Source organism: Protopterus annectens, chromosome 6.part0 (genome assembly GCF_019279795.1).
Source record: "Protopterus annectens isolate FY-2018-M chromosome 6.part0, PAN1.0, whole genome shotgun sequence".
Taxonomy (NCBI): Eukaryota; Metazoa; Chordata; order Ceratodontiformes; family Protopteridae; genus Protopterus; species Protopterus annectens.
Genome location: NC_056737.1, coordinates 160,864,246 through 160,888,778, shown reverse-complemented (window position 1 = coordinate 160,888,778; position 24,533 = coordinate 160,864,246). Strand labels below are relative to the sequence as shown.

Genomic DNA, 24,533 nt, shown 5'->3' with positions numbered 1-24,533 from the left:
GCATGTACTCTAAAAGGTATGATACTGCTACTGTGATGAAAGAAGAGTTGGCCTACATTTTTTTACCTTTGGTTTCAACAACTGCAGTTTTTTTTTCTTCTTCTTGGCTACATTAAATTCATTTACGTCTGCTTGATTTAACAACTACAGCAAATCTATTTGGAATGCTGCATTAGAGGGCGTGGTGACCAACAGATCACCTAGGTATTATACTAGGGTAGACCCAATGGGAAATTCCAGGGTTTCTAAATTTCTCCCCAGAGAATAAAGACAGGGATTCTATGCACACTTTCTGTAACTGTGTAACTATGAATGTGTATTGTTAACCCTGATACTTAAACTGAACAAATATTGACTATCTGGATAAATGGGAATTTAAAAGAAGACAGACAAGAAAAATTCTGTAATGTAGAAATATACAGCAGTACTGAGAAAAGTACTTGCAATAGTTGTAGTTGTAGGGTTTGGAACTGCTGAAAACCTGGTATTACTACCAAATTGATAGCTCCAATGGTTTGTACAAGTCTGTACACTTCCTTATTAGGCTTTTGGCTGGCAGGTTTGGTGTATTGCACCTACTTTTACTGGCAATCATGCCTTGTTTTAATAAGGCTTAGATTATTGGTTTGATACCTTCCTCTGCTGAACTTTTTCTCAGCAAATACTGATGACCTTTTGGGAGAGTTTTATTGGGTTGCACCTGTATATTGACAAGACTTGGATCAGTGAGACAAACCCCATCTTTATCATGTGCTACCCACAGACTTCAATGAACATCTTGCAGGAGTTTTTCATCTCATTATGATCTTTCAAAGAATCAACATCTGTGAGCATAAAAAGATTATTAGGTAGTTGTTCATTTTCCTTCCAGTTCTGATAAGGAATTTTTGGGCTTATCCCATCAGAAGTGCAATTCTTGGCATATCCTAATTTACACAGTGAGTCTGTACTGAACAGATTTATTGGTGTGGCAGTGTACAGGATAAATGCATGATCTTATGTTAACTCTTGAGCTCCTCCCTTACCCATAATGCTCCTGTCCACTGTGTTACCTCAGATCTTGTTTGCCACTCAATAATTCAGTCAGGATTGTGTTCTCTAGAGCTCATTTTGGTGTAGTGAGATGAAAATGTATATATTTTTTTCTCCTTCAAATTATATACTAATATCTCCTTTACCCACTATCTAGCTAGTCTGTTTACCAAATTTAATTCTTTTTGGTATTCTTCTTTACCATTGTTGGTAACCTTTTTACTTCTTCTCCTTTACATTGCTATGAGGTATTTCATTTTACCATTGTTGGTATAAACTGTTTACTCTTCCCTAAACCTAATTTTAAAAAAGGAACTTTCTTTATCTTTTATTTGTCTAGTTTTCTGCCACTTTGATTTTTTTCCCTTACAGTATGACTGAAAAGCCAACTGGCTTTAAAAAGTGCACTTCCTGTGGGCATAAGATACCCAACTCCTGAAGTCCACAGGGGGTGTGTCTATTGTTTAAGCCCTTCACATCTGGACACCTGTTGCAGTATATGGGACAGATTCAACCCTATAGCTATTAGTGATAGGAGGAACAAACTTGTGCTTAAGGGTCTTCTTTCTGAGTCTGCTTCTTCTTCTGGTACATCAGCATCAGGGGCTCAAAGTCCCCCACATAAGTCCAAGGAGCTGAGGGAGCACCAAAAACACTCCCCTTCATGGCCTCCTAAGTACTTGCTTCCTTCTGAGCCACCTCAGAAAATTTCAAAGAGTTCGGATCCAATGTCTTTGGATCTGATGTCTGCCATTACCAAGTTTTCTTGGATCCATAGTCCACTGTTTTCCCCAGACCTGGTATCTCCAAGTTTGATGTCTCTCTTCCTTCAGGAGACCCCTAAAAAGCCTTCCAGACCACTTTCCACTTTTTCCTCCATTAGATCCTCCGAAGTCTTTCTGAGGCAGAGGTGGATAGGGTAATGAGAAAATTCCTCAGAACACAGATCCAAATGGGGGTTTGCTGTCTCTGTCTCCCTTTGGATCCATGAGCCTTAAACCTTCATTCCAGTCTGTTATTGGTCCTTCTCTGATCTGACCTGCTGTTTCAGACCCCTCAGATCCGAGATCTCCAAGAGTCGGACCATCAGATCGAAGATGCTCCTGTATCCCACTGTGGAGACTTCCCTGATCTGGTCAGCTCCTACCCCCCCCCCCCCAGAGCACAATAATTCTCAGAGCTGAATTGTCGGTGTCCTATCCGAGGGGTTGAGTTCAACTCTGAAGGTTTTGGAGCCGTCGCTTCTCCTCAGGGCTTCAGCGTTCAACAGCCTGGCTCCAATTCCTCCCTTGGAACAGAGAGCCACAGAGGACCTTGGATCATCTGTGCTGAGAGCCTCGGCTCCAGTAGGATTGTCCTTGGGTTCTCATGGTCCTTCCACCTTAAAGGTGTTTGAGAGGGTTTGGGTTTTCTCTCACCCCAGAACAGTTTTGACTCTTGCTCCTTCGGATCCAGTTCATGTTCCCTCTTCAGATCCTATGTTTGAGTCTACTCATCTTACAGCTCAGGGCTTCCAAACAGATCCCACCAGGGAACTCCCCAGTTCTTCTGACACCTCTCCAGAACACCCCACTGAAGAGGTTGTGCAAGTGGAGGCACTTGGATTCCCTGCAGGAATCCCTCACAGAAGACACAGATTTTGTTGAAGGGGAAGGATCCCCTAGATCTCCACCTGAGGATGTCTCATTTGGAGTCATCTTACAGATCTTTCACCAGAAAGGTGGTTGGTCTTCCCAAATCCCTTCCCAGTAGGAATCGGTGTTATTGGAAGCCTTCGGTCTGGGCCATCTACATTTTGGGCCCCCGGCAGATGAGCTTATAGATCTTGTGTCCCACAGGGAGTGGAAGAAACTGGATTCTGTGGAACCGATCCCCAAACACCCGGACAAAATTTTGAACACCCCTTCTGACAGACAGCAGTGGAAAAAGGGAATCCCTGTAGATGCCATGATTGTTGCGGCAGCCACCAAAAAGTATCTGGCTGAGCAGAGCTCCACTGTCCATCACCGTAATAGGGGGTCGAGGGCATTAGGGAGTGTATACCTCAGCGATCTTTGCCTTATGGTCGCTGAATTACCTGGCACATTTCACTAGGATACAGAGGGACTTTTAACTCTACCCTGGGTCCATGTCCACAGAAGGACAAAAGTCTTTTCCCTCATCACTGGCCATTCTGCAATCCAGTACAAACACATCCATGAGATTAAACTTGCATGCAGCTGAAGGTTCCTCAGTTCAGGTATAGCCATTAGGAGACATGTCTGGGTGCAGTTGTGTGATTCTGCAGAGCCCTTCAAGACATCATTAATGCTGTTTTTGATGGATCTTCTTTATGTGGACCAACCTTTAAAGTGACACATTCCCGCAGTGAGCAAGATGGAAAGACCTTATCTGCTGTGGGAATCCACTTTTCAACCCCACAGAAGCCCTTTTATAGGAATCAACACAATGGTAAAAAGATGTGGTTCCGGAAATCTCAAGGACCTTTCCAAGAGTCACATGGAGACTTTCCCCAGGAAGCAGAGGGGAAGATAGGTACAATGGAATGCACCACCCACATGGCAGAGGGGATCCATAGAATCAAGGGTCTCAAGATTCCTTCTTGGAGAGATCCTTTCAGCACTCCTGAAAGGTTGCCCGACTGTCCCTCTCTGGAGGTAGTCGGGGGGTGCTTATCCTTGCACCCAAAAGCCTGGATAGCCATCACAAAAGATTCATGGGTGCAGAGAATCATATCCAGAGGATATTTCATTCAATTTTTACAAGTTCTCCAAAGGAAAAGAAAATCTCTCCCTGATGTACTCAGAGGGAGTTAGCAGCTCTAGAGATTCAAAAGCTGCTGGACAAAAGAGTCATCCAAGAGGTCCTCCCAGACCAAAGTGGATCCGGAATTTACTTAAGGGTCTTTTTAGTGCCAAAGAAAACGGGGGATCTAAGACCCACTTTGGATCTCAGTTATATGAACAAGTTTGTAAAAAGTTCCAAATTCTGGATAATCACAGTTCAGTCCATTCTGCCTGTCTTACAGAAGGATGACTGGATGTGTTCTGTCAGTCTTCAAGGTGCATACTATTACATCAAAATGAACAGGCACTCTCAGTGATACCTATGCATCCAGCTTGGAGACAGTCATTACCAATTCAGAACCGGGCCCTTCGGTCTCTCCACATCCCCCAGGGTGTTCACCAAGTGCATGGCAGTGGTAGCAGTTCATCTAAGACTGCTTGGATTAAGAGTGTTTCCTTATGTAGACGACTGGCTCCTTACGGCACCGACCAGGCATCCTCTGTAAAGAGCCAGGGTTTACTTACTCCAATTATCTCACTCTCTGCAATTCCGATCAATCCAGTCAAGCTACAACTTCAACCAGTTCAAGTCTTGGAGTTTATAGGGGCTCATCTAGACACAGTTAGTTGTCTAGCTCTTCTGCCTGAAAACATAGTTCTTACTTTGAAATCACTTGTCAGACAGGTTCTTTCTCATCTTTCTTCCCCAGCAAAAATGATACACAAAGCCCTAGGGTCAGTGGCTGCTGCAGTAACTTTAATACCCACTGCTCGTCTTCATATGAGAATTCTTCACTGGACTCTGGCAGTACAGTAGTCTTTTCATCTGCATCCCTTACGACACCTGATAAAATTATCTCAGGGTTGCAAGAAATCCCTGCTGTGGTGGATACACACAGAAGAAGTTTTTCAAAGGTGTCCATGTATTCTTCCTCCCCTGAATGCCATGTTGACCACGGATGCCTCCTCGTTTGGGTGGGTGGGGGGCATTACTTGGGATGGACCGTTCAAGGCACATTTTCCCTAGAAGAGACCAATTTGCATATAAATGTCCTGGAGATGAGAGCGGTGCTTCTAGAATTGCAGGCCCTTTTGAGCTGTCTTCTGCTAGGAACTATTGCTGTTCAAATGGAAAATGTCAGTAATCTGGTATATCAATAAAATGGGGGGAACCAGATCTTACGCCCCTTGCCAAGAAGCAGTGAGAGTTTGGCAGTGAGTGATCTCCTCCAACTGCTTTCTTGTAGCAATGCACATGCCAAGGAAGTCCAGCATCTTGGTGGACAGGCTCAGCAGGACCATCCTGAAGCCTCACAAGTGGTCTCTAAATCAATCAGTGGTATATATGATCTTCCATAAATGGGGCCAACTGTGCTGTGATCTGTTTGCCTCTCCCCTTAACAATAAATGCAGCAGGTTCTTTGCCAAAATTCTCCCCAGGGACATTCATCGAGAGATGCTCTAGACCAAGTTTGGTCATCCAGTTACCTTTATGCTTCCCTCCCTACCTCTAATCCCCAAGATTCTTCAGAAAGTGCTCCAGTTGAGGAGCAAAGTAATTCTCATCGCCCCCTTCTTGCCTCAGAATCCCCTTCCTGTGGTCTCACCTAGTACATTCTCCATGGACACTAGATCTCATTCCTGACCTAGCAAAACCAAGACTTACTCCTTTAAGAGAAGGAAACCAGTCTGGTGGACCCCTGTCATAAACACGCTATACAATAGAAAGAGGAAACTAGTTCAGAAAAAAAGCAAATCCCAAGAAGGAAAGACATCCCTGATCAGTATCAGTAAGAAACTAAGGTCCCTCATAACATCATCCAAGGCTAACTTCGAAAGAAAAATATCCAAGGATTCAAAAGATAACCACAAAGCCTTCTTTAGCTATGTTAAGAATCTAAGTGGCAACTCGCAGATATGCACTGAACTAGGGCAAAATAGCACAAAATATACTGAACCTACTGATATTGCCAACATCCTGGCAGATAGATTCATTGCAAACTTCACCCCCTCTCACCCCCAAAAGGGCCCACAACAATACCGGAAAAGTGAAGTGTCCCAGAAATCACAGACGCACAGGTGAAAATAGCCCTTTCAAAAGCCAAAAACACAGCGTCAGTGGGGCCAGATGGTGTCCCAGGCTGTGTCTTGCATGAACTACAGAACAAACTAAACCCCCCCCCCACCTAAACACGCTGTTCAACCTCAGCCTCTCCACAGGCTACATGCCCATAAAATGGCACACAGCAACGGTTATTCCACTCCACAAAGGAGGGGCCACAGCTGACCCTGGTAACTATCGCCCCATAAGCCTGACTAGCCTGGTCTGCAAGGCTATGGAGCTCATCATCATGGAACTCATTAACAAAGACTTTGGGAACCTCCAAACACTTGACCCGACCCAGTTCAGCTTTGTTAATGGCAGATCATGCCTACTAAACCTGGTTGACTTCTTCAAGACAGTCACCAAGGCCATAGATGAGGAAAAGGTTGTTCACACAGCCTACCTTGACCTCGCCAAAGCTTTCGACACCATTCCCCACTTGGGTATTACAGAAAAACTCACCAGCCTGATCATAAACCCCTACATCATGAGATGGGTTGCCAACTGGCTTACAGACAGAACTCACATGGTAAGAATAGTGGGCTCCAGGTCCAACTCTAAACGAGTCACAAGTGGTGCCCTGCAAGGCTCGGTCCTGGAACCCCTTCTGTTCGGCATATACTTCTCAGAAGTACAGGCAAACACAGGAAGACTATGGCTAACCAAGTTTGCTGATGATTGCAAACTGGGAGCCATAATTGACTTTCCAGCTGTCACGGACATCCTCTAAAAGGGCATTACTGAGACGGACACCTGGTGTCAAAGTCATGGCCTAAAGCTAAATACCAAAAAATGCATAGTCATCCCGTTTGGGAAAAACAAAACACCCACGAATTACCACATAGGTGGCAGCCCCCTTAATACAGAAGAGGTAATAAGACATCTGGGGAACCAGGTAGATAGTAATCTCTACATAGAAAATTTGGTGATAGCGGCCATTTTTTGGATGGACGTAGTTGCCATCCAGTTCATATTCTAAACTCCCTACCTTTTGGAGATTTATTAAGAGTCAGTAGGTTATGTAGTGAATCTGATATTTTAGAAAGAGAAATGTTTAACTCCTGTCAAATGTTTAAAAATAGGGGATATGCTTAGTTATTAAAAAGGCTCTAGAGAAGTTATGTTTTTCAGAAGAAGATAAAGGAAACATTAATGGACATAATAATAATACATTACATAGGATGAAGAATGAAGGAGGTAGGAAAATGTATTTTGTTACCTCCTATAATATATTATCCGATGAAATTATAGCCAGTATAAAGTATTATTGGCCTTTCCTTGTGGAGGGAAGATATAAACGTAAAAATTTATGGCATGTCCCCTTAATTTCTTTAAAGAGGGGCCGTAATTTGAAAGACATGCTAGTACATGCAACTTTTTCCTTACCTGATGTAAATGTAGGAAGTGAGATCAGTAGGTTGGGTGCTTGGACATGTGGAAGTTGTTCAGTTTGTTCTTATGTTACTAGGTTTTTTGATAAAATTAATGGTCTGAAATTTAGACTGTTAGCAGAGTTTACTTGTAACACTATGGGCATAATTTATGCACTTAAGTGTCCTTGCAATCTTTTCTATATAGGTGAGAGTAAAAGGTCATTTAAGATTAGATTGCAGGAACACATTCGTGACATTAAAAATGACAAGAAAGAAAATCCCATTGCTTCCCGTTTTAATTCTGTACATGAGGGAGCTTATTCAGAATTGAGAGGTTGTATTCTTGAACAAATTAAAGCAACAAATGTAACTTGTTTGAAAAATAAGTTATTGTTTAAAGAAGCTGTTTTTATTTTAAAGTATAATACTCTGACACCTGGTGGACTTAACCAAGAATGCAATTGGAAATATTTATTGTAGAGAATTAATTGTATTATATTGTTTAATTGTTTTATTTGTTTAATTGCTTTGTTTCTCTTAATTGATGCTTCTTTATAAGAGGTGCTCTTTTTTACCATTGTTATATCCTGGAAGGCTTAATGTCAAGGCGCTAGAGAGGTTTTGTGCTTTTATTAAAGGGTATATTACTGGCTCTGTAGTTTGAAAATCTTTTGTTCTGCATTTAGTGGTTCTAGATAGTAATCTCTCCTTTGGCAATCATATTGCCAAAGTAGTTAGGAAATTCTTCTATGTGGCCCATCTAATTGCTAAAGGGTTCGCATCTAGAAATAAAGAGGTTATAGTGCCCCTCTACTCGTCAATCATCAGACCCATCATAGAGTACAATGCCTAATTTGGGATGTACCTCACAAGACACTTCCAACAGCTGGAGAGACCACAAAAGTACCTCACTAAGAGGATTACTGGCCTCAAATATATGTCCTATGCAGCCCAACTGAAAAACTCCGGCTGTACTCAGTGGCATATCACTTACTCAGAGGTGATCTCTGCCTCACTTACAAAGCCATGTCTAACTCAGAATTGATGGACATGCTCCACCTAAAGAAATCCAAGTCACTGCGAGCCACGCACTCTAGTAAGCTAAACCTCACCACAACAATAAATAGAACATGCTGGAGGGATAGATTCCTGTCACAGAAACTCCCCATGCTTTGGAACAAAATTCCAAACTACATTAGGCAGAGCCCCTCAGTAACACTCTTCAAGAGAAACCTTGATGAGTGGATGGGTAACAGAAAATACACCCCTGGGATCACTTCATTGGCTCTGCTTGACAGAAGATCAGTTAATTAATCAATGGGGTGGCGAAAGCCGACACACCCTGGCTAGGCTTATAAATGCCCTCGGGCAGATAGCATAGTACCTACCTATGAACCACCTGTCACACCCATCAGGGATGAATCATCCGGACATTGCAGGCCTGCAGTTGACTGCATGGTTTTTCCAATTCCAGTTATGGCTAGATTGCAGGCTATCCTCCCCAGTTCACCAAATTCTTTTTTCATCTCACTAACCTTCAGCTAGGAAGATTTATAAGAGTAAATGGAAGAGGTTTTCCTTTAGGGCTAATTAGAGAGAGTTAGATCCGTTCACTGCTCCACTCCCTGTTGTTTTAGATTTCCTTGCCTCCATCTTTCAAAATGGGGCAAGTTTTTCCACCATCAAAGTTCAGTTACCAGGCATCTCCAACTATCACATCAGAGATAATAGTTTTCCTTTGGCTTCATCTAATTATGTAAGACCTTTCTTAAAGGTACCTTTTTACTTAGACCCCCAATTAGGGACCCTACTCCACCTTGGGCCTGACTTATGCTATTTCAGACTTTGGTGCATTCACCTTTTGAATGTTCACCTAAAGAAGACCTTAAGTTTCTGTCTTGAAAAAACGGTATTTCTGGTGGCCATAACTTCAGCAAGATGAGTTTCTGAACTCCAAGCACTGTCTTTGAAACCACCGTATTTGATTTTTCACAAAGATAGAGTTACTTTACGCACAAATTCTTCCTTTTTACCAGAAGTTGCCTCTGAAACAATTATCAATTAAATGATCAATTTACCAGTTGCTTTCCCAAATTTGACAATAAAGGAGAATATACACATCATGTTTGAGATGTACAAAGACAATTTTGCCTTTACCTTCACAAGGGTAAGGAATTTAGGAAAACTGATCAATTGTTGCCTCTTTTTCTAGCATTAAGATGGGAAAGCTGGTCTCCAAAACTACACTAGCCAAATGGATAACAGATTATTTTTCCTATCTTTATTCCTTGAGAGGCCTAACCTTACGAAGACAGTCAAAAACACACTCAACTAGGTCAGTAGCTATATCGGCTGTTTTTTCGGCTAGAGCCTCCATTGATAACATTTGTTCAGCTACCACATGGTCTAACGCTCTTATTTTTATATTGCTCATTGCAAATTGGGCATCATCCCCAGAAACAGAGCTGCATTCGGTTCTGTGGTTCTCCGGAACATCCTTCCTTGAGGGCCATCCAAGGTTACTGTAGCTGGGGACTCTCTCCCATTCACTGTAGAACGAATGAAAATGACAACATCAGATATAAAAGTTTTGTACTCACCATAAGTGTGCATCTGTGTTGTCCATTTTTATTCTTCCTCAACTTCCCTCCCGCCTTCCCCCTATCCATGTCTTTGGGAGACACCTAACAGAATTGTTGTTAGGAACCATAGTTCCTGTTTGAGCTCCTGATCTTTCAGCCTTCACTTTTGTGTCATATCAATATTGAGATGCTTTGTTGTGATATTGATCTGAGGTAACACAGTGGTTAGAGACATTATGGATAAGGGAGAAGCTCGAGAGTCAGATCCTAGAATCTGGAGAAAGTCGCTGAGTTGGACCAAAGAATTGGATCTAAACGCATTTATTTAGGAAGAATGAAAGTGGACAAAATAGATGCATAGTTATAGTGAGTACATAACTTTTATTTCCTCTGCTAAAGGACCACCCTGTACTGGAAGAGTGGAGAAAGAAGAAGGTCTGTATTATATTGTCGAAACGGCATTACAGCAAATGCTATTTTGACGACACATAAAGAGCAAAATTCAAAAACAGCGAAACCCCAGGTCACCGATTTTTTTCCTAGGGAAAAAAATTGGTAGACCAACAATACACAGCACACCAGTTAAAACATTTCAAAGTGGGGGCTTCACCCCCACTCCCATCCCCCCAATGTGAGGGGGCTGTGCCCCCACACCCCCCTAACTAAATATACCAAGTCCAAGATTGCACTACAGTGGGGTAAAGGGCAATGTCACAGATCAGGCCAAGCAATTGTTTTCCCTAGGAAAAAAAATCGCTGACCTGAACTTTCGCTGTTTTTGAATTTCTCTGTTTGTGTGTCGTTGAAACGGCATTCGCTGTAATGCCATTTTGACAATATAATATAGACCCAAAAGAAGAAGGGTCTGCTGACATTCCCACTCTCTTTATTATTTCTCCTGTTAGTAGCAGACTGTGATGGAAAGAGCAGATAAATATTGATTTAGTGGCTCCTATAACATTTAAAAAAGAACTTCTTTCTTATACTTGAATTTTGAAAAAGGGGGCCTTTTTTAACAGGGACAAAAACTTGGTTCTGCATTGTATTGTTCAGGCCTTCCAAATGTGGCTGTGTCCACTGGAGAGGAGATCACATGGACTGCTGATTTACAAGTGGCACATTCTGCTGTTGCTGCTGAGCTGAAGTTAATCATGAAATTTGCTGTTTTGTTTGTGCTGTGGGTTTCCATAAAGTGGGAAAACTGAATTGCATCATGAAGGGACAGTTATCACACTAGTGAATATTTTGGCAAGAGTTAAAACAGGGTGTAGAATTTGGATTCACCAACTGTTGAGGGGGAAATCTCCCTCTGTGACCCTGGTGACGAGTTCTGGTGTTTACATATTGCATATTTAGACTCTAGACTCATCCTTTTCATATGCCTGTCCCTCTGACTCTGCCCCTTCCTCTCCCCCTCTGTCCATTACATTGCTGAAAATTTTCCATACAGAACTAAGCACGATCAACTAAAGTATCAGGTGGGAGAACAGCTCAGTTAAAACATTTACTCATTATTTGCGTAGCAGTTTTGGGTTGAACTCCTTGTACAAAAGTGGACCCAATGGCACCTGAGGCAGTCTTCACTGCTTCTCAAAAGCCTGATAATTTTTCAGGAGCATCTATTAGTCAGTCCACATAATCCCCGGGGTCTTATCCCTCTCATTGTTTGACTGCACTTATCCTATCTAGATTTACTTTGGGAGGGCATACTTCTGTGACTGTATTGTTAAGGAGAGTGTGAGCCTCAATTAGCCATTAAAATCATGGAGTGGTCTCCTCAGTAGTTTTTGATGAAAGTCAGTAGGCATTACTGATTGTAACAGTTGTTTTAAATCATTTAGGGTGGAGATCATATATCAAAGTTTTTAGCTTCTCTTGAATCTTGAGGCTGTGACATTGAGTTTTTGTGAAATATTTAACTAAAACAAAAAACCTCTTCTAGGCTCCATGCTCTATATATTGGAATAGTCTCTTGGCTGTCCCCGTAGAGACTAATCATAATGCAGTTTGCACAACTCGCCATCCTCTGAATCTGAGGAATTGGAAGACTTTCTGGAAATGGCATACAAATACAGTGTTAAAACAAGATAGTTTCCAGGCAGACTCCATTTTGTCTGTAATAATTTATTTCCTTTTTGTTTCTTTGCATATCAACACTTGTAGAACCTACTACCATTGTAGTTGAAGGAGTGTCTTGTATTAGCTTACTTCCAGAAATCTCTGAGAAATAAAATTTTTAAAATGGCTTTGGAGAAGAGCAGGGTTGAAGTATTTTTAATGCCTTTATTGAATTAATAATTAAGACATAGGCAAACATATTTACATAAAAGAAAACAAACAATGTTAACGTGTTAAAAGAATAGGGAACCAGCATGTAACTGTGCAGCCCCCCCAAAAAAACACACCAAATAACACAGTGAGGTTCAAGTAATAACAATTGGGTGGCTTAAATAGTAGTTACAGTTTGAAACATACTTGTAGAATGCTCTTTAGTAACTTGGTCAGCTCAGCAACACTAACTGGTGACTTTAAAGACTGTGCAAACTAGTAAGGAAGTTGCAGGTTTACCAGCACTTAACAGTATCTTAGAAATGTTGTAAATAATGCCACAAACTCCAGTGTTAGTTCAAAAATCACTTATATTAAAAAACGAAAACATAAAGGCAGGAACTTGAAAAATGTAAAAAATACCCCCAGAACCTACTAATTTAAACGCGTTTATATCACGTTATTGAAAGATGAAAATAGCGAACGCTATTTCATCGGCCCCAAAACATCTAAACATGAAAATATCGAACATTCAGAACAGTAAATTTTTTCCCATGGAAAAAATTTGCTGCTCCGAAACACATACACACAACACAAGCACATCAAACAAATAGCAACCACACACATACACTTAAATTCCTACATCTAACTCTACACTAAACTAAACATACACTACTATCTACCCACTTACCTTAACCCAAACCCAAACCCTAACCCTAAGGTCCGTCACTATTGCACACTCACCTAACCCACGCCGTAACCCTAACTCACTTAACCCGCCCCTAACCCTAACGTACAAGCAATCGTACACTTACCTGAACCCAACTCGTAACTTTCCACCACAGTGCTAAGGATAGCAAAGCTACAGAAATGGCCAACCGAATTCTTTCCCGAGGAAAGAATTCGCTGTTCTGCAGCTTTGCTCTTCTTAACGTTCACTGAATAGTGTTCGATATCAGACCATTTGAAGTTTTAATATTTCGATGTTCTGATATAGACCCATTTAAACACGCAGATCTCTGTATGTCTTCAAATAATGAAGTATAATCCTCCTGACAGGAACAGTAAATGTTTTCGTGTTTTATTGTTGCAGTCATCACCTGTGGGTTATCCCTGCTGTGGCAGCCCTCAGCCAGCCCGAATACCAGAATCAGTGTTTTTCTGCATCGGCTGCTGTCGCTTGCTGACTAATGTCAGGTCATCAGTGCTATAAAGCAAGGCAGCCGGCGTCATTACATCAGTCTTTCTTGCTGTGGAGCCCATAGCAGAAGACTTTGCAAGTGTGCCGGTCAGTCGCTACCAGAGTTTGAATTACAGCTGAAAATGTCTAAAGCTAAGTACCCCATTGGAGATCCTTTTTTCTTGCACTAACCGATGTCCAAAAAAGTTAACAATTGTCTCACCTGTGGAAAGCAGATCCCACACCAAGTCTTCCATTCATACTGAGTCACTTGTTTAGGTCCAGACTACGATGTCCCCCGTTACCGGTTATGTGCCCTCTTTAACATGAGAACCATTCACCATAGAGCTCTTATTGTAGACAGGTATTTTCATCTTCCATCTTCACATTCTGAAATGGCGTCTGTCAGTCAACAATCCGTGGACATTCCGAAAAAAGCAGAGATAAAGATGGAGACAGACCACACAAGGCTAAGCCTTCCGATGACTCTACCTCTAAGCAGGTTGTCAGTTCTCCTGAATTCAATGAGGTGCTTTCACAGCACCTGATGCCAGATTTGAGATCTAGGCAGGCCTCTACTGAGACCCTTTCAGAGTCTGGTATGCCACAGAAATCTTCTTCGTCTTCTGAGCCTTTGGCTGTCTCTGGCTCGGTTGGGTCCGGAGCCACCACGCAGGCACTGGCTTCCGAGGAGGCCTCTCGCACTACCGAATCTAGACAAAAACTAACCTCTTCTCATCCAACTCATAGCTCTCAACCTTCCATCTCCAAAATGAGGAACACTAGCCCTCATAACGTGGAACAAATGGGCAAAATGTGGAACACATACTAATGGCTTACTAACAACTTCAACTAGGAAGGCCATAGGATGGTTAAAATATGCTGGTTTTACTTATAAAGAAGATCTTTTAATGAATTAATATGATTCATTTCTATTTACCATGGATTTCACTTAAAAAATTCCTAACACTGAATGTGTGACAGGGTCTTTCAATAGGTTCATAGGTTCATACTAGGCTATCTTCCCGAAGGCATTTACAAGCCTAGCCCATAGTTTTGTGGCTTACGCCACCCCTTTAGTATGGGGAACTATACCCATTATTTTGCTGTGCCTCTGTTGAGCAGTGACACTGAGGTAAACCCTGGGGTATATCTGCGATCTCCCATCCATTGGTCAAGATTTCTCTTGAACAAGGCCAGCGAGGTGCTCTGCCTCACATATACCGGGATTTTATTCCACAGCATAGGGAGTCTTTGGGTGATGAATCTATCCCTCCAGCACGTCCTATTAATAGCCGTGTCGAGGTTTAAGTCTCCGCCCTTGTGGCTCTGACGGATCTAGATTTTTGAGGTGAAGCATATTCATCAAATCTGGGTTTGACATGGCCTTGTATGTTAGGCAAAGGTCACCTCTGAGCAAGCTGGCGACTGAATAGAGCTGGAGTTCTTTCAGTCGGGCAGCATAGGACAGATGTTTGAGACCCTTTATCCTTTTGGTGAGGAACTTTTGTGGCCTCTCCAGCTGCTGCAAGTGTCGGGTCAGATACATTCCGAATGGGGCATTGTACTCAATCATTGGTCTGATGAGTGATGAGTATAGGAGACTATGACCTCCCTTGATCTAGATGAGAATCCCTTCATGATAAGGTGGGCAATGTAGAAGGTCTTCCTAACTACTTTAGCTACATGGGTGTCGAATGACAGACTACTATCAACCTGGGTCCCCAGGTTCCTGATAACTTCTTCTGTGCTCAGTGGATTGCCACCTATTTGGTAGCTAGGGGTAACCTTGTTTTTCCCGAAGGGTATGACTATGCATTTTTGGCATTTAACTTTAGGCCATGGCTCTGGCACCAGTTATCCGTTTTGTGAGACCCTTCTGAAGGATATCTGTGTCAGATGTGTTTTCTACTATGGCCCAGTTTGCAGTCATCTGCAAACTTTGTCAGCCATAACCCTCCTGTGTTTGCTTGTACTTGGAAAAGTAGATGCCAAACAAGAGTGGGCCCAGGAACTGAGCCCTGTGGTACACCACTTGTGACAGGCTTTGAGTCTGACATGGCGCCAGCAACTCTGACCCTGTGGGTTCTGTCACTCAGCCAGTTTGCAACCCATCTTGTGATGTATGGGTTAACATTTAAGCTGATGATGATACCCGAGTGGGGTATTGTATCGAAGGCCTTCGCCAGATCGAGGTAGGCTGTATGGACTGCCTTTCCCTCATCAATGGCTTTGGTGACTGTTTGAAAAAGTCAACCAAGTTTAGAAGGCATGATCTGCCTTTGACAAAGCCAAACTGGGATGGATCCAAAGTCTGCAAATTCCCTATGTCTTTATTTATGAGGTCCATTATGATCCTCTCCATGGCTTTGCAGATAAGGCTTGTCAAGCTAATGGGCGGTAATTTCCAGGGTCGGTGGAGGCACCGCCTTTGTGAAGTGGGACCACAGTTGCAGTGTGCCACTCCCTGGGTACGTATCCAGAGGTAAGACTATGATTAAACAGCTGTCCTAGCTGTGGGTTTAATTCCTCATTGAGTTCGTGCAGCACACAGCCGGGGACACCATCAGGTCCCATGGATGCTGTGTTTTTTGCTTTGGAGAGAGCAGTTCTCACTTGGGCGTTGGAGATGTTTGGGGGGCTGCAATCACTAGGTATAGATATCTCTCCTTTTGGGGAGCATTGAGGAACTTTGAGGAACATGAACTTTTTAAGACCCCAAATGAGGTATGTTCCTCGTAATGAGGTATACTTGAGAGGTATGATCCAACTACCGTTTCTCTCAGACCAATGGATTCTCTTAGGCCTAAAAGCCAGGCCACTCCTAGAAAAACTGCCTCTAGCCACCATCTTGCTCCTGCTCCACCACCTCAAGCACAAATGCTTAAAATGGCAAGAGGATTTCATCTCCCTTATCAGGGGTAGTCAGGTCACAACTTCTAAAAGGAAAAGACACCCTTCTCCTGAAATTATGACAGAACAAGAATCTGATTATTCAGATTTTGAAGATGACCAACACCTCTGACTACTTATGAGGATTCAGATGCAGAGGAAGCCATTCCTTCTGCATCCCCACCAGAATACCTTTCCTTTGGGGAAACCCTTCACACTCTCATGGAACATTTCCAATGGGAATCTCAGCATTTCCCTCAGTCTAAGAAAAGACTAAGAGTTTCTGGACCTGCCCCAGCAGAGACCCCTGGCCATTCCCCCTATTTTAAAAGTGGTGGATGATGTTTTCCATGAATCCAGCTTAGCCCCTGACACCCTCCCTCCTGCTCTCAGTAAACCTGACAGGTATTACAGAGTACCAGATTCTTACAAATACCTGTACAGAAATCCTGCCGCAGATCCAGAGATCATTACACAGGGACCTAAAGGAGCTAAGACTAGTTCTGCCAAGAATCCTCTTCCTTCTGACAAGGATTCCAGAGCTCTGGACAGATGGAGTAAGAAAGTTTACACCTCTGCAACCTTAGCTGTCAGAGTACTCAACTGTCAATTCCATATGTTAAAATATCAACAACACACTTTGAAACTATTAAAACAAAAGATTTCAACCTTTCCTGACTGTGCCAATTCAAAAGAGTTAGCAGATTTACTGCACTCTACTTGCCAAGTGGCCAGACACTCATTACACTGTGGATATGACACCCTAGAAGCCTCAAGCAGGGCAGCAGTGTCAGGATCTGTCATTAGGAGACATGCATGGTTGAAGGAACAACCTCTCCCTGATCATGTCAAGTCTAAATTAATTGATGCTCTCCTGGATAAGGACCGCTTATTTGGAGTAAAAGCAGAAGAGTAAAAGATGGAAGACAAAGCAAAATCTATGCAAACAGTAAATGATTTATTTCAGGTTCAACCTCCCAGGTTCTTTCCCTCTAAGCACTGGTCCTTCCCTGCACCTAGCAGCCAGGGCCAAGGTAAGCCCTGCAGGGACAGACCACCTAGGCCCCTATCCCAGGGGCAGCAGAGAACCAAACAGTGGACCACTTCCGTCCCAAAGGCAGGGAGTTCTAAGCTATCCTTCTATGGCAAACACTCTCAATGACTCCCTGTCGCCCCTCTGCCCTCCTTTCACTCACCAAAAGCTAGGAGGAAGGCTATCCCTCTGCAAAGAAAATTGGCTTCCTGTAACAAAGGACCAATGGGTCTTAAAGATCATTTTTCAGGGATACAAGTTCTCTTTCAACGAACTCCCAATTCCAAGAGGGTACCCAGACTTACCTCTAAATCAGTGGGCAGAGGCACTGAAACAGGTCCAAGCTCTCATATCCCAGAGGGCACTAGAACCTGTCCCCTCAGACCAAACAGGCAAAGGCTTTTATTCCAGACTATTCCTTGTTCCCAGAAAAGAGGGCACTTGCTGCCCCATCCTGGATCTATCCATTCTGAACACCTCCCTGGTGGTCCCCAAATTCAAAATGCTAACTTTGCAGCAGCTGCTGCCTATGCTGACAAAAAATGCCTGGTTATTTACCCTAGACCTAAAAGATGCCTACCTCCACATCCCCATAATGGAATCCTGCAGGAAATTCCTGTGCTTCAGAGCAGGCTCTCAACAGTTTCAGTTCTCTGCGCTAGCCTTTGGCTTATCTACTGTGCCTAGATTATTCACCAAATGCTTAGCCCCAGCCATAGCTTTTTGCAGACAGAGAAATATACAGATTTACCCTTATCTGGATGACTACCTCATTCAGGCAAAGGGGAGTGCAAAGAAAAGCTGCTCCAGGACCTTCTCTTTGTCAATACCCTCTTAACTTCCCTAGGGTTCACCATCAGTGAGAAGAAATCAAAGCAAACACCCTCCAGGAAGATTATTTTCTTAGGAGCACTGCTGGACACAGCATCCCAAATGGCCTTCCTATCCCCAGAAAAGCAGAGCTTCTTGCCTCTCTACTTTACCCAGCTGGCTTCCAGAAGCCACCTCACTGCAAGGAAGTTCCTGCAAGCCTTGGAGTACTTGGCATCTTGCATCCTTCTAATTCCCCTGGCCAGGCTTCACATGTGGAAACTTCACTGGTATCTAAAGAACCTTTTGTGTCAGCATTCTCAACATCTAGAGACCTCTCTCCCCCTGATCCCCTGTATAAGGGCTGAGTTTCTCTGGTTGACAGAAGCTTGTGCCAAGAACAAGGGTCCTCCCTTCATCCTCCAACCTACCGGGCCGACCATCACCACCAACGCCTCAGACATTGCTTGGAGCACTCACCTAGCAGACAGGTGCACCCAAGGTCTTTGGGATGCCTAGCACTTTCCCTTACACATCAGTCAGAAGGAAATGATGGCAGTACAAAAGGCTCTTACATCCTTCAAACCCCATCTCAGGCCAGGGGTTCTCCTTCTCAAAACAGACAGCACATTAGTAATGTGGTATATCATCAAACAGGTTGGGACCCAATCTTAACCTCTGTGCAGGCTATCCATGAACCTCTGTCTGACAGCCTCCTCCATGGGATTACACCTAATTGCCCAATACCTACCTGGGATCAACAACACCCTGGCAGACCATCTAAGCAGAAACTTACTAGACCCACATGAATGGCAGCTCCACAGAATAATCTTTTTGCAAGTCATTCAGGAGTGGGGAACTCCGGAGGTGGATCTCTTTGCTTTACACCTCAACTACCAGCTGAAAAAAATCTGTACCAGGGAGTATCACCACCTAGTGTGGAAGGTGGATGCCTTGACCTTCCCTGGAACTCCCTCTTTGTGTACATATTCCCTCCTCTGGCTCTTATTGCCAAGGTACTGATCAAAATAAGGGAGGAGAGATCAAAGGCCATCCTCATTGCTCCAGATTGTCCCAGACAACATTGGTACCCTCTACTGCACAGCCTGACATTACAGCCTCCCAGGCATCTTCACCTGATCTCAGACCTCCTGACTAAGGTGGGGGCAAGGGGGAATGGTGCACCCAGACTTGCAGACTCTCAATCTGTCAGCATGGCTGATACTCTAAAGGCAAACAAGGGGTCCCAGTTGAGCAAACAGGCCCTGGACTTTATCACAGTGGCCAGAAGGCCCAGCACCAGAAAATCTTACGCAGGAAAATGGAAAAGATTCTGCTCCTGGAGCCAGTCCAAAGGGGGCAATATCTTACAACCTTCCATCCCCCTTATCCTGGACTACCTAGTGGAGCTACTTAATAGTGGCCTCTCCTTCTCTTCTATTAAAATCCATGCCTCAGCCATTTCAGCTCATTTTTTCACAGATCAGCCCTTGTTCTCTCATCCCTTGAATGAAACAATTCCTCAGCAGGGCTTCTAATATCAGACCTCCCAGAAGGCCACCCACACCAGCCTGGGACCTGAATTATGTTTTGGAAAACTAACCTTACCTTCCTTCGAACCTGCTGCTTCAGCAGAACATACCTCCCCTGGAAGGCTGCATTTCTCCTAGCTATCACCTCAGCTAGAAGGTTTTTAGAACTTCAGACACTGATGGCCATTGAGCCCTTCCATGCAGACAGGGTTTCCCCTGAGGACTAATCCCTCTTTGATGCCCAAGGTGGCATCTAATGTGACTCTCAACCAGGCCAGACGTCTACCCACCTTCTTTCCTAACCCTCAAAACAAGGGGGAAAGAATGTTGCACTCACTAGATATGCACAAACAGCTCAGATACTATCTGGACCATACTAAACCCTTCAGGAAAGCAGACCAACTACTGGTCAGCTTTGCCCCAGGGGCAGAGGGGAAGCTCATTTCCAAGCAAACCATTTCCAAATGGATATCACACTGTATCCATTTCTGCTACAAATTACATGGGAACCCCCCCCCCAAATCTGTTTGAACCCATTCCACTAGGGCAGCCTCCACTTCCACGGCATTTCTCAGAGGAGTTCCCACCAGGAACATCCTGGAAGCTGCCACCTAGACTTTTGTCCATACCTTTACCAAGCATTACCGCCTACCTCTATTTTCTAAGGCCAGGGCAGGGTTTGCCTCTGCAGTGTTGCAGGGCTCGCTGACCCAGGCCTGGGTCTCTTACTAATCCTACCACCCCTCTCCTCAGATTTGGAAATCCTCCCACAGGTGATGACTGCAACAGTGAAACACGAAGAACATAGTACAGTTGTGTACGCTTACCATAAATGTAGATATTTGAGTGTATTCACTGTTGCAGTCCTGGTTTCCCTCCCTCCTTCCCCCTTATAACTTCTTACTTTAGGACGACATAAGCTTTTCTAGGTGGCTTTTAGCCACCAGGACCACTTTACCATATTACTTGGGTTTTTGACTGGTTAGGGCAAGAAAAACTGATGTAATTACATCAGCTGCCTTGCTTTATAGCACTGATGACCTGATGTCGGTCAGCAAGCGACAGCAGCCATCACAAAAAAAATTGACTCTGCAATTCGGGCTGGCTGAGGACTACCACTGCAGGGATAACCCACAGGTGATGACTGCAACAGTGAATACACTCGAGCATCTACATTTATGGTAAGTGTACACAACTGTACTTTCCACTCACAGGCATTAACTAAACTAACATTAATGTTAGCCATGCCAAAGTGCATGTTACAGCCTGTGCTCGTACATATATTAATTCCTGTCTTTTCTGTATTCCCCTCCAAAATTAAACTTTAGCCTTAAGAAAAAATGAACTGCTATCATTAAATAAAACTGAATAATTATACACTGTTCTAGTAAATGTGTCAAAGTAATTCGTTACCAGAAAAGCTGCTATCACGTATTCACTTCCAGTAATTTCAAATTTTATTTTTTTACTGAGCTGCTTGCTCTTGTACCATTTAATTCTATGTTTCTCTCAGTACATAATATCTAGTCCTGTCAATTTATTGCCTTCACCTTTAGTCAGCTTATTTCCATGGAAACGTAAGAACAGAATATACTTCTTAACTCACACTGAACATTTATTTGCTAAAGGAAAACTGTTCACTACATTGCAGTCTGTCATTTTTAAAAATCCACTTGCTTACACAAAAATCTTGCCATTAAATTAAGACAAGGGCATTAATCCAGATATTCATAAATGCAAAAGTAAAAGAAAACATTTCAGCTCTACATATATTATAATAACTGTACTTTTACACTCCATCCCTTACTCAAACAGCCCAAGATTACAGATTATTGACTTAAACATGCTTTTGTATAGACTTTCTTGTCTTTTTACATTGTAATGCATAAATTATTTGAAACTAAGTACTGGTTAGTTTAATATCTTTATCACATACAACAATCACTGAAAATGCTTTACTATATAACATGCAATTTATATCATAAAAATGGTTTATACAAGTACAGTTAAGAACTAAAATTGTTTTACTTGCAGTTGCGCTTTCTTTTTTTCCTTTTAATCCCTTCCAAACATTAATGACACAAAGTGGAGGTCTGTGCCTGTCAGTCCTCCAACAAGTTTAGCAGTTTTAACAAAAATCCAATCTTTCTCAACCATATTTCACAAATTTGGTTGATGTTTTGTAGTCTTACATTTATTCACTAATTTCAGTGTTGCTGGTCTTCTTTCTTCTCATCTCCATCTCCCACCCTCAGACTCTGGTTCAAGTCCGAAGTACTTCCAGTTCTTCTAGTCAACTCCTGTGCTTTTTTCTGTCTCTCAAGCATTTTCCTTTGGAATGCTGGAAAAGGTTGCACTTGCACTCTATGATCTTTATTATCAGATGAACCAGAAGCAGAGTCCCCTTCTGTTTGGTAGCTCACTTTTTGTTGGACAAACTTGAATTTCATCCTTAGCTTGTTCTGCATCAAAAAAATTACTTTGATCCTCCAGGAAAAAAAAATCTCTAGGCAGCTGGATATAGGGATGTAGCAGCTTGAATCTCACACCTGTCTGTCTATATCCCCTGATTACTGGGATAAATTTGCTCTACTTCTGCCTGGTATACAGTGAATAATGAGTTTCCAAAAACACTCAGCTGTCTCCAGTTTTTAATACTTGGCCTTTCTACCATAGCTTTGATAAGATCAGCTGTTTCTCTTACTAACTAATACAGGTCTTGGCTGCTTTCAAATGGTCAGGTTTGGAGCATACACACAATGTGCCCTTTCATTTAACAAATTTTGCTGTGGAATATCACTTCAGTTACTTATTTATATTTTCAGAAAATTGATACAGTCTGTTCATTCCAGTTCCTCTGGTACAGCAGAAAATCCCAAGTTTTCTCTGCATGCCCTGTCTTCTAATTCTACCATTTTTTTTTAAACAACTCTTCTTGAGCAATCTCTTAACCAGCCTTTTCTTCATTTCAACCTCTTTTGCAGTTTTATCAGTTCATCTGAATACGTGTTTAAATCCATTTTCCAGCCTTTTGTTATTTGATAGATTTTTTTCAGTCTTTCTTTTATTTTAATCACCACATTTGACATATAGTTTCCTCTAAGTTACTGGAAGCCGTCTCTTGTACCTAAGCTGGAGCTTGAACTGAACTGCTTTTTGTTGAATAATTGCAGGATTCTTCCCAGTCAATTTTTTTCTTTACCTTTTCTAGATGATTTTCTATCATGCTGTCTAAGTTTCTTCTTTGCCGGCATCTGGACAATGTACTTACTAGCCAGTAACTGAATTCTACTAAAACAAGCATAATTACTGTTTGTTATCTGCCAGTTTCTTTTTTTTTTTACACTGGGAGAGCTTAAATCAAGCTGTTGATTAGTGTGCAGCTATCTTGGAAAGTTATTATTGAAAATTTTTATGTCATTGTTAACTGTGCTTTAGTAAAAAAATACATATTTACACTTAAAGCTGGAGTTGAAGTTACCAGTTTGTGTGTGTTCTGCACCTTTAATTTTCCAAGGAATTATGAGGCATCATGTTAAACATTTAAATGTAATTGCCTGCTTGGATGATTTACTTGTTATAAAAAGGGGAGTGCAGATGTTGGCAGAACATTATGTTGTGCTATTTTGGGGAAGAAGATACTGGGCACAAGTATGTGTAAACAAATATTCTCATAGGAGTGATAAACTACAGATATTGTAATGTAAGTGTATCATTGTATTATATCTGTTTTATTTGTTATGTTTGGCCCTGTGTAGTCTCTTATTCATATTATGTGATTTTTTTTTGTTTTTGCCTTAAATTATAGAGACATGACTGAGGTTGTTCACATAAAGGACAGGAAGGAAGCAATTCATGAACTAAAGTACTCACCTGATGGGACATTCTTGGCTGTGAGCTCCAATGAAAATTCTGTTGATATATATGGAGTTGTTCAGCGCTACAAGAAGGTTGGGGAGTGTATTGGAGCAATGAGTTTTATCACACACTTGGACTGGTCTGTAGATGCCAAATATTTGCAGACCAATGATGGGTCTGGCAAGAGGCTTTTTTTCAAGATGCCTGGTAAGGTTTTTGCTTTTCTTTTGCTGTTTATTTAAGCAGTTATTTATGGATTTTGATGCCAGAGTCAAAGCAGCATACAGTTAAAAACAGCATCATAGTAGCAGTGGCAGCTTGAAATAAATTGACATATATAGACTCCATAAGGCTGGAGTACTTTTTTAAAGTACTGAATGTTTTATAACTGTTAGTGTTTTATGGATCTACTATGAGTCCTTGAAAGCAGAATCCTAAAATCATAATTAGTTTGAAAGCAAACACATTTTGAAATGCTCCTCCACTGAATCAGAGATGTTTAATTTGTTGAGGACTTTTCTGAAAGTTATCACAAAGGATGACATCTTTGAGCTGTTTTCTGTAATAAGGGGTGTAGGGTTTGATTCCTTCCATCTCAATTTGCCTACTGTATGACTCTTAGCAAGTCACTTGATCAGTTATCCTTGGTCACCCCTGAAAAGGCACATTTGTGTGTGGTGAGCTTACCTGGTTATCAAATATATTAAAACAATTGCTGAGTTAAACTGACTGGGGTTCAACTTTCTGAACAAAATTAAAGTGTGACCCCTGTATGTTCCATTTGTGGGGAAAACCCTTCCATACCTTTAACATATATGTGTGTGTGTGTGTGTGTGTGTGTGTGTGTGTGTGTGTGTGTGTGTGTGTGTGTGTGTGTATGTATATACACTCCATGGCTGCACAAATATGAAAAAGGGAAAAAACCCCTGAAACAAAGTTATCACCACTGGTACAGACTTAGAAATCACAGTGGCAAAGATTTTTTTTATAGAAAACAATGATCAGCAAATTCATCAATGGGAGCTGAACTCAGTAAGTGGAGGTGAGACTCAGGGAATTGTAAAGAAGCCCTTGAAATGTGCA

At 42.3% G+C, this 24,533-nt stretch overlaps 1 protein-coding gene across 1 annotated transcript in view; it reads left to right on the top strand.

The window, feature by feature from the left end:
* LOC122803780 (echinoderm microtubule-associated protein-like 5) overlaps nucleotides 1-24,533 on the top strand; it is a 3,919,718-nt gene that overhangs the window by 1,338,715 nt on the left and 2,556,470 nt on the right. The window contains exon 9 of the mRNA XM_044073467.1: nucleotides 23,401-23,657. Within this exon, the coding sequence (XP_043929402.1) occupies nucleotides 23,401-23,657 (257 nt within the window). The remainder of the gene's footprint in view (nucleotides 1-23,400; nucleotides 23,658-24,533) is intronic.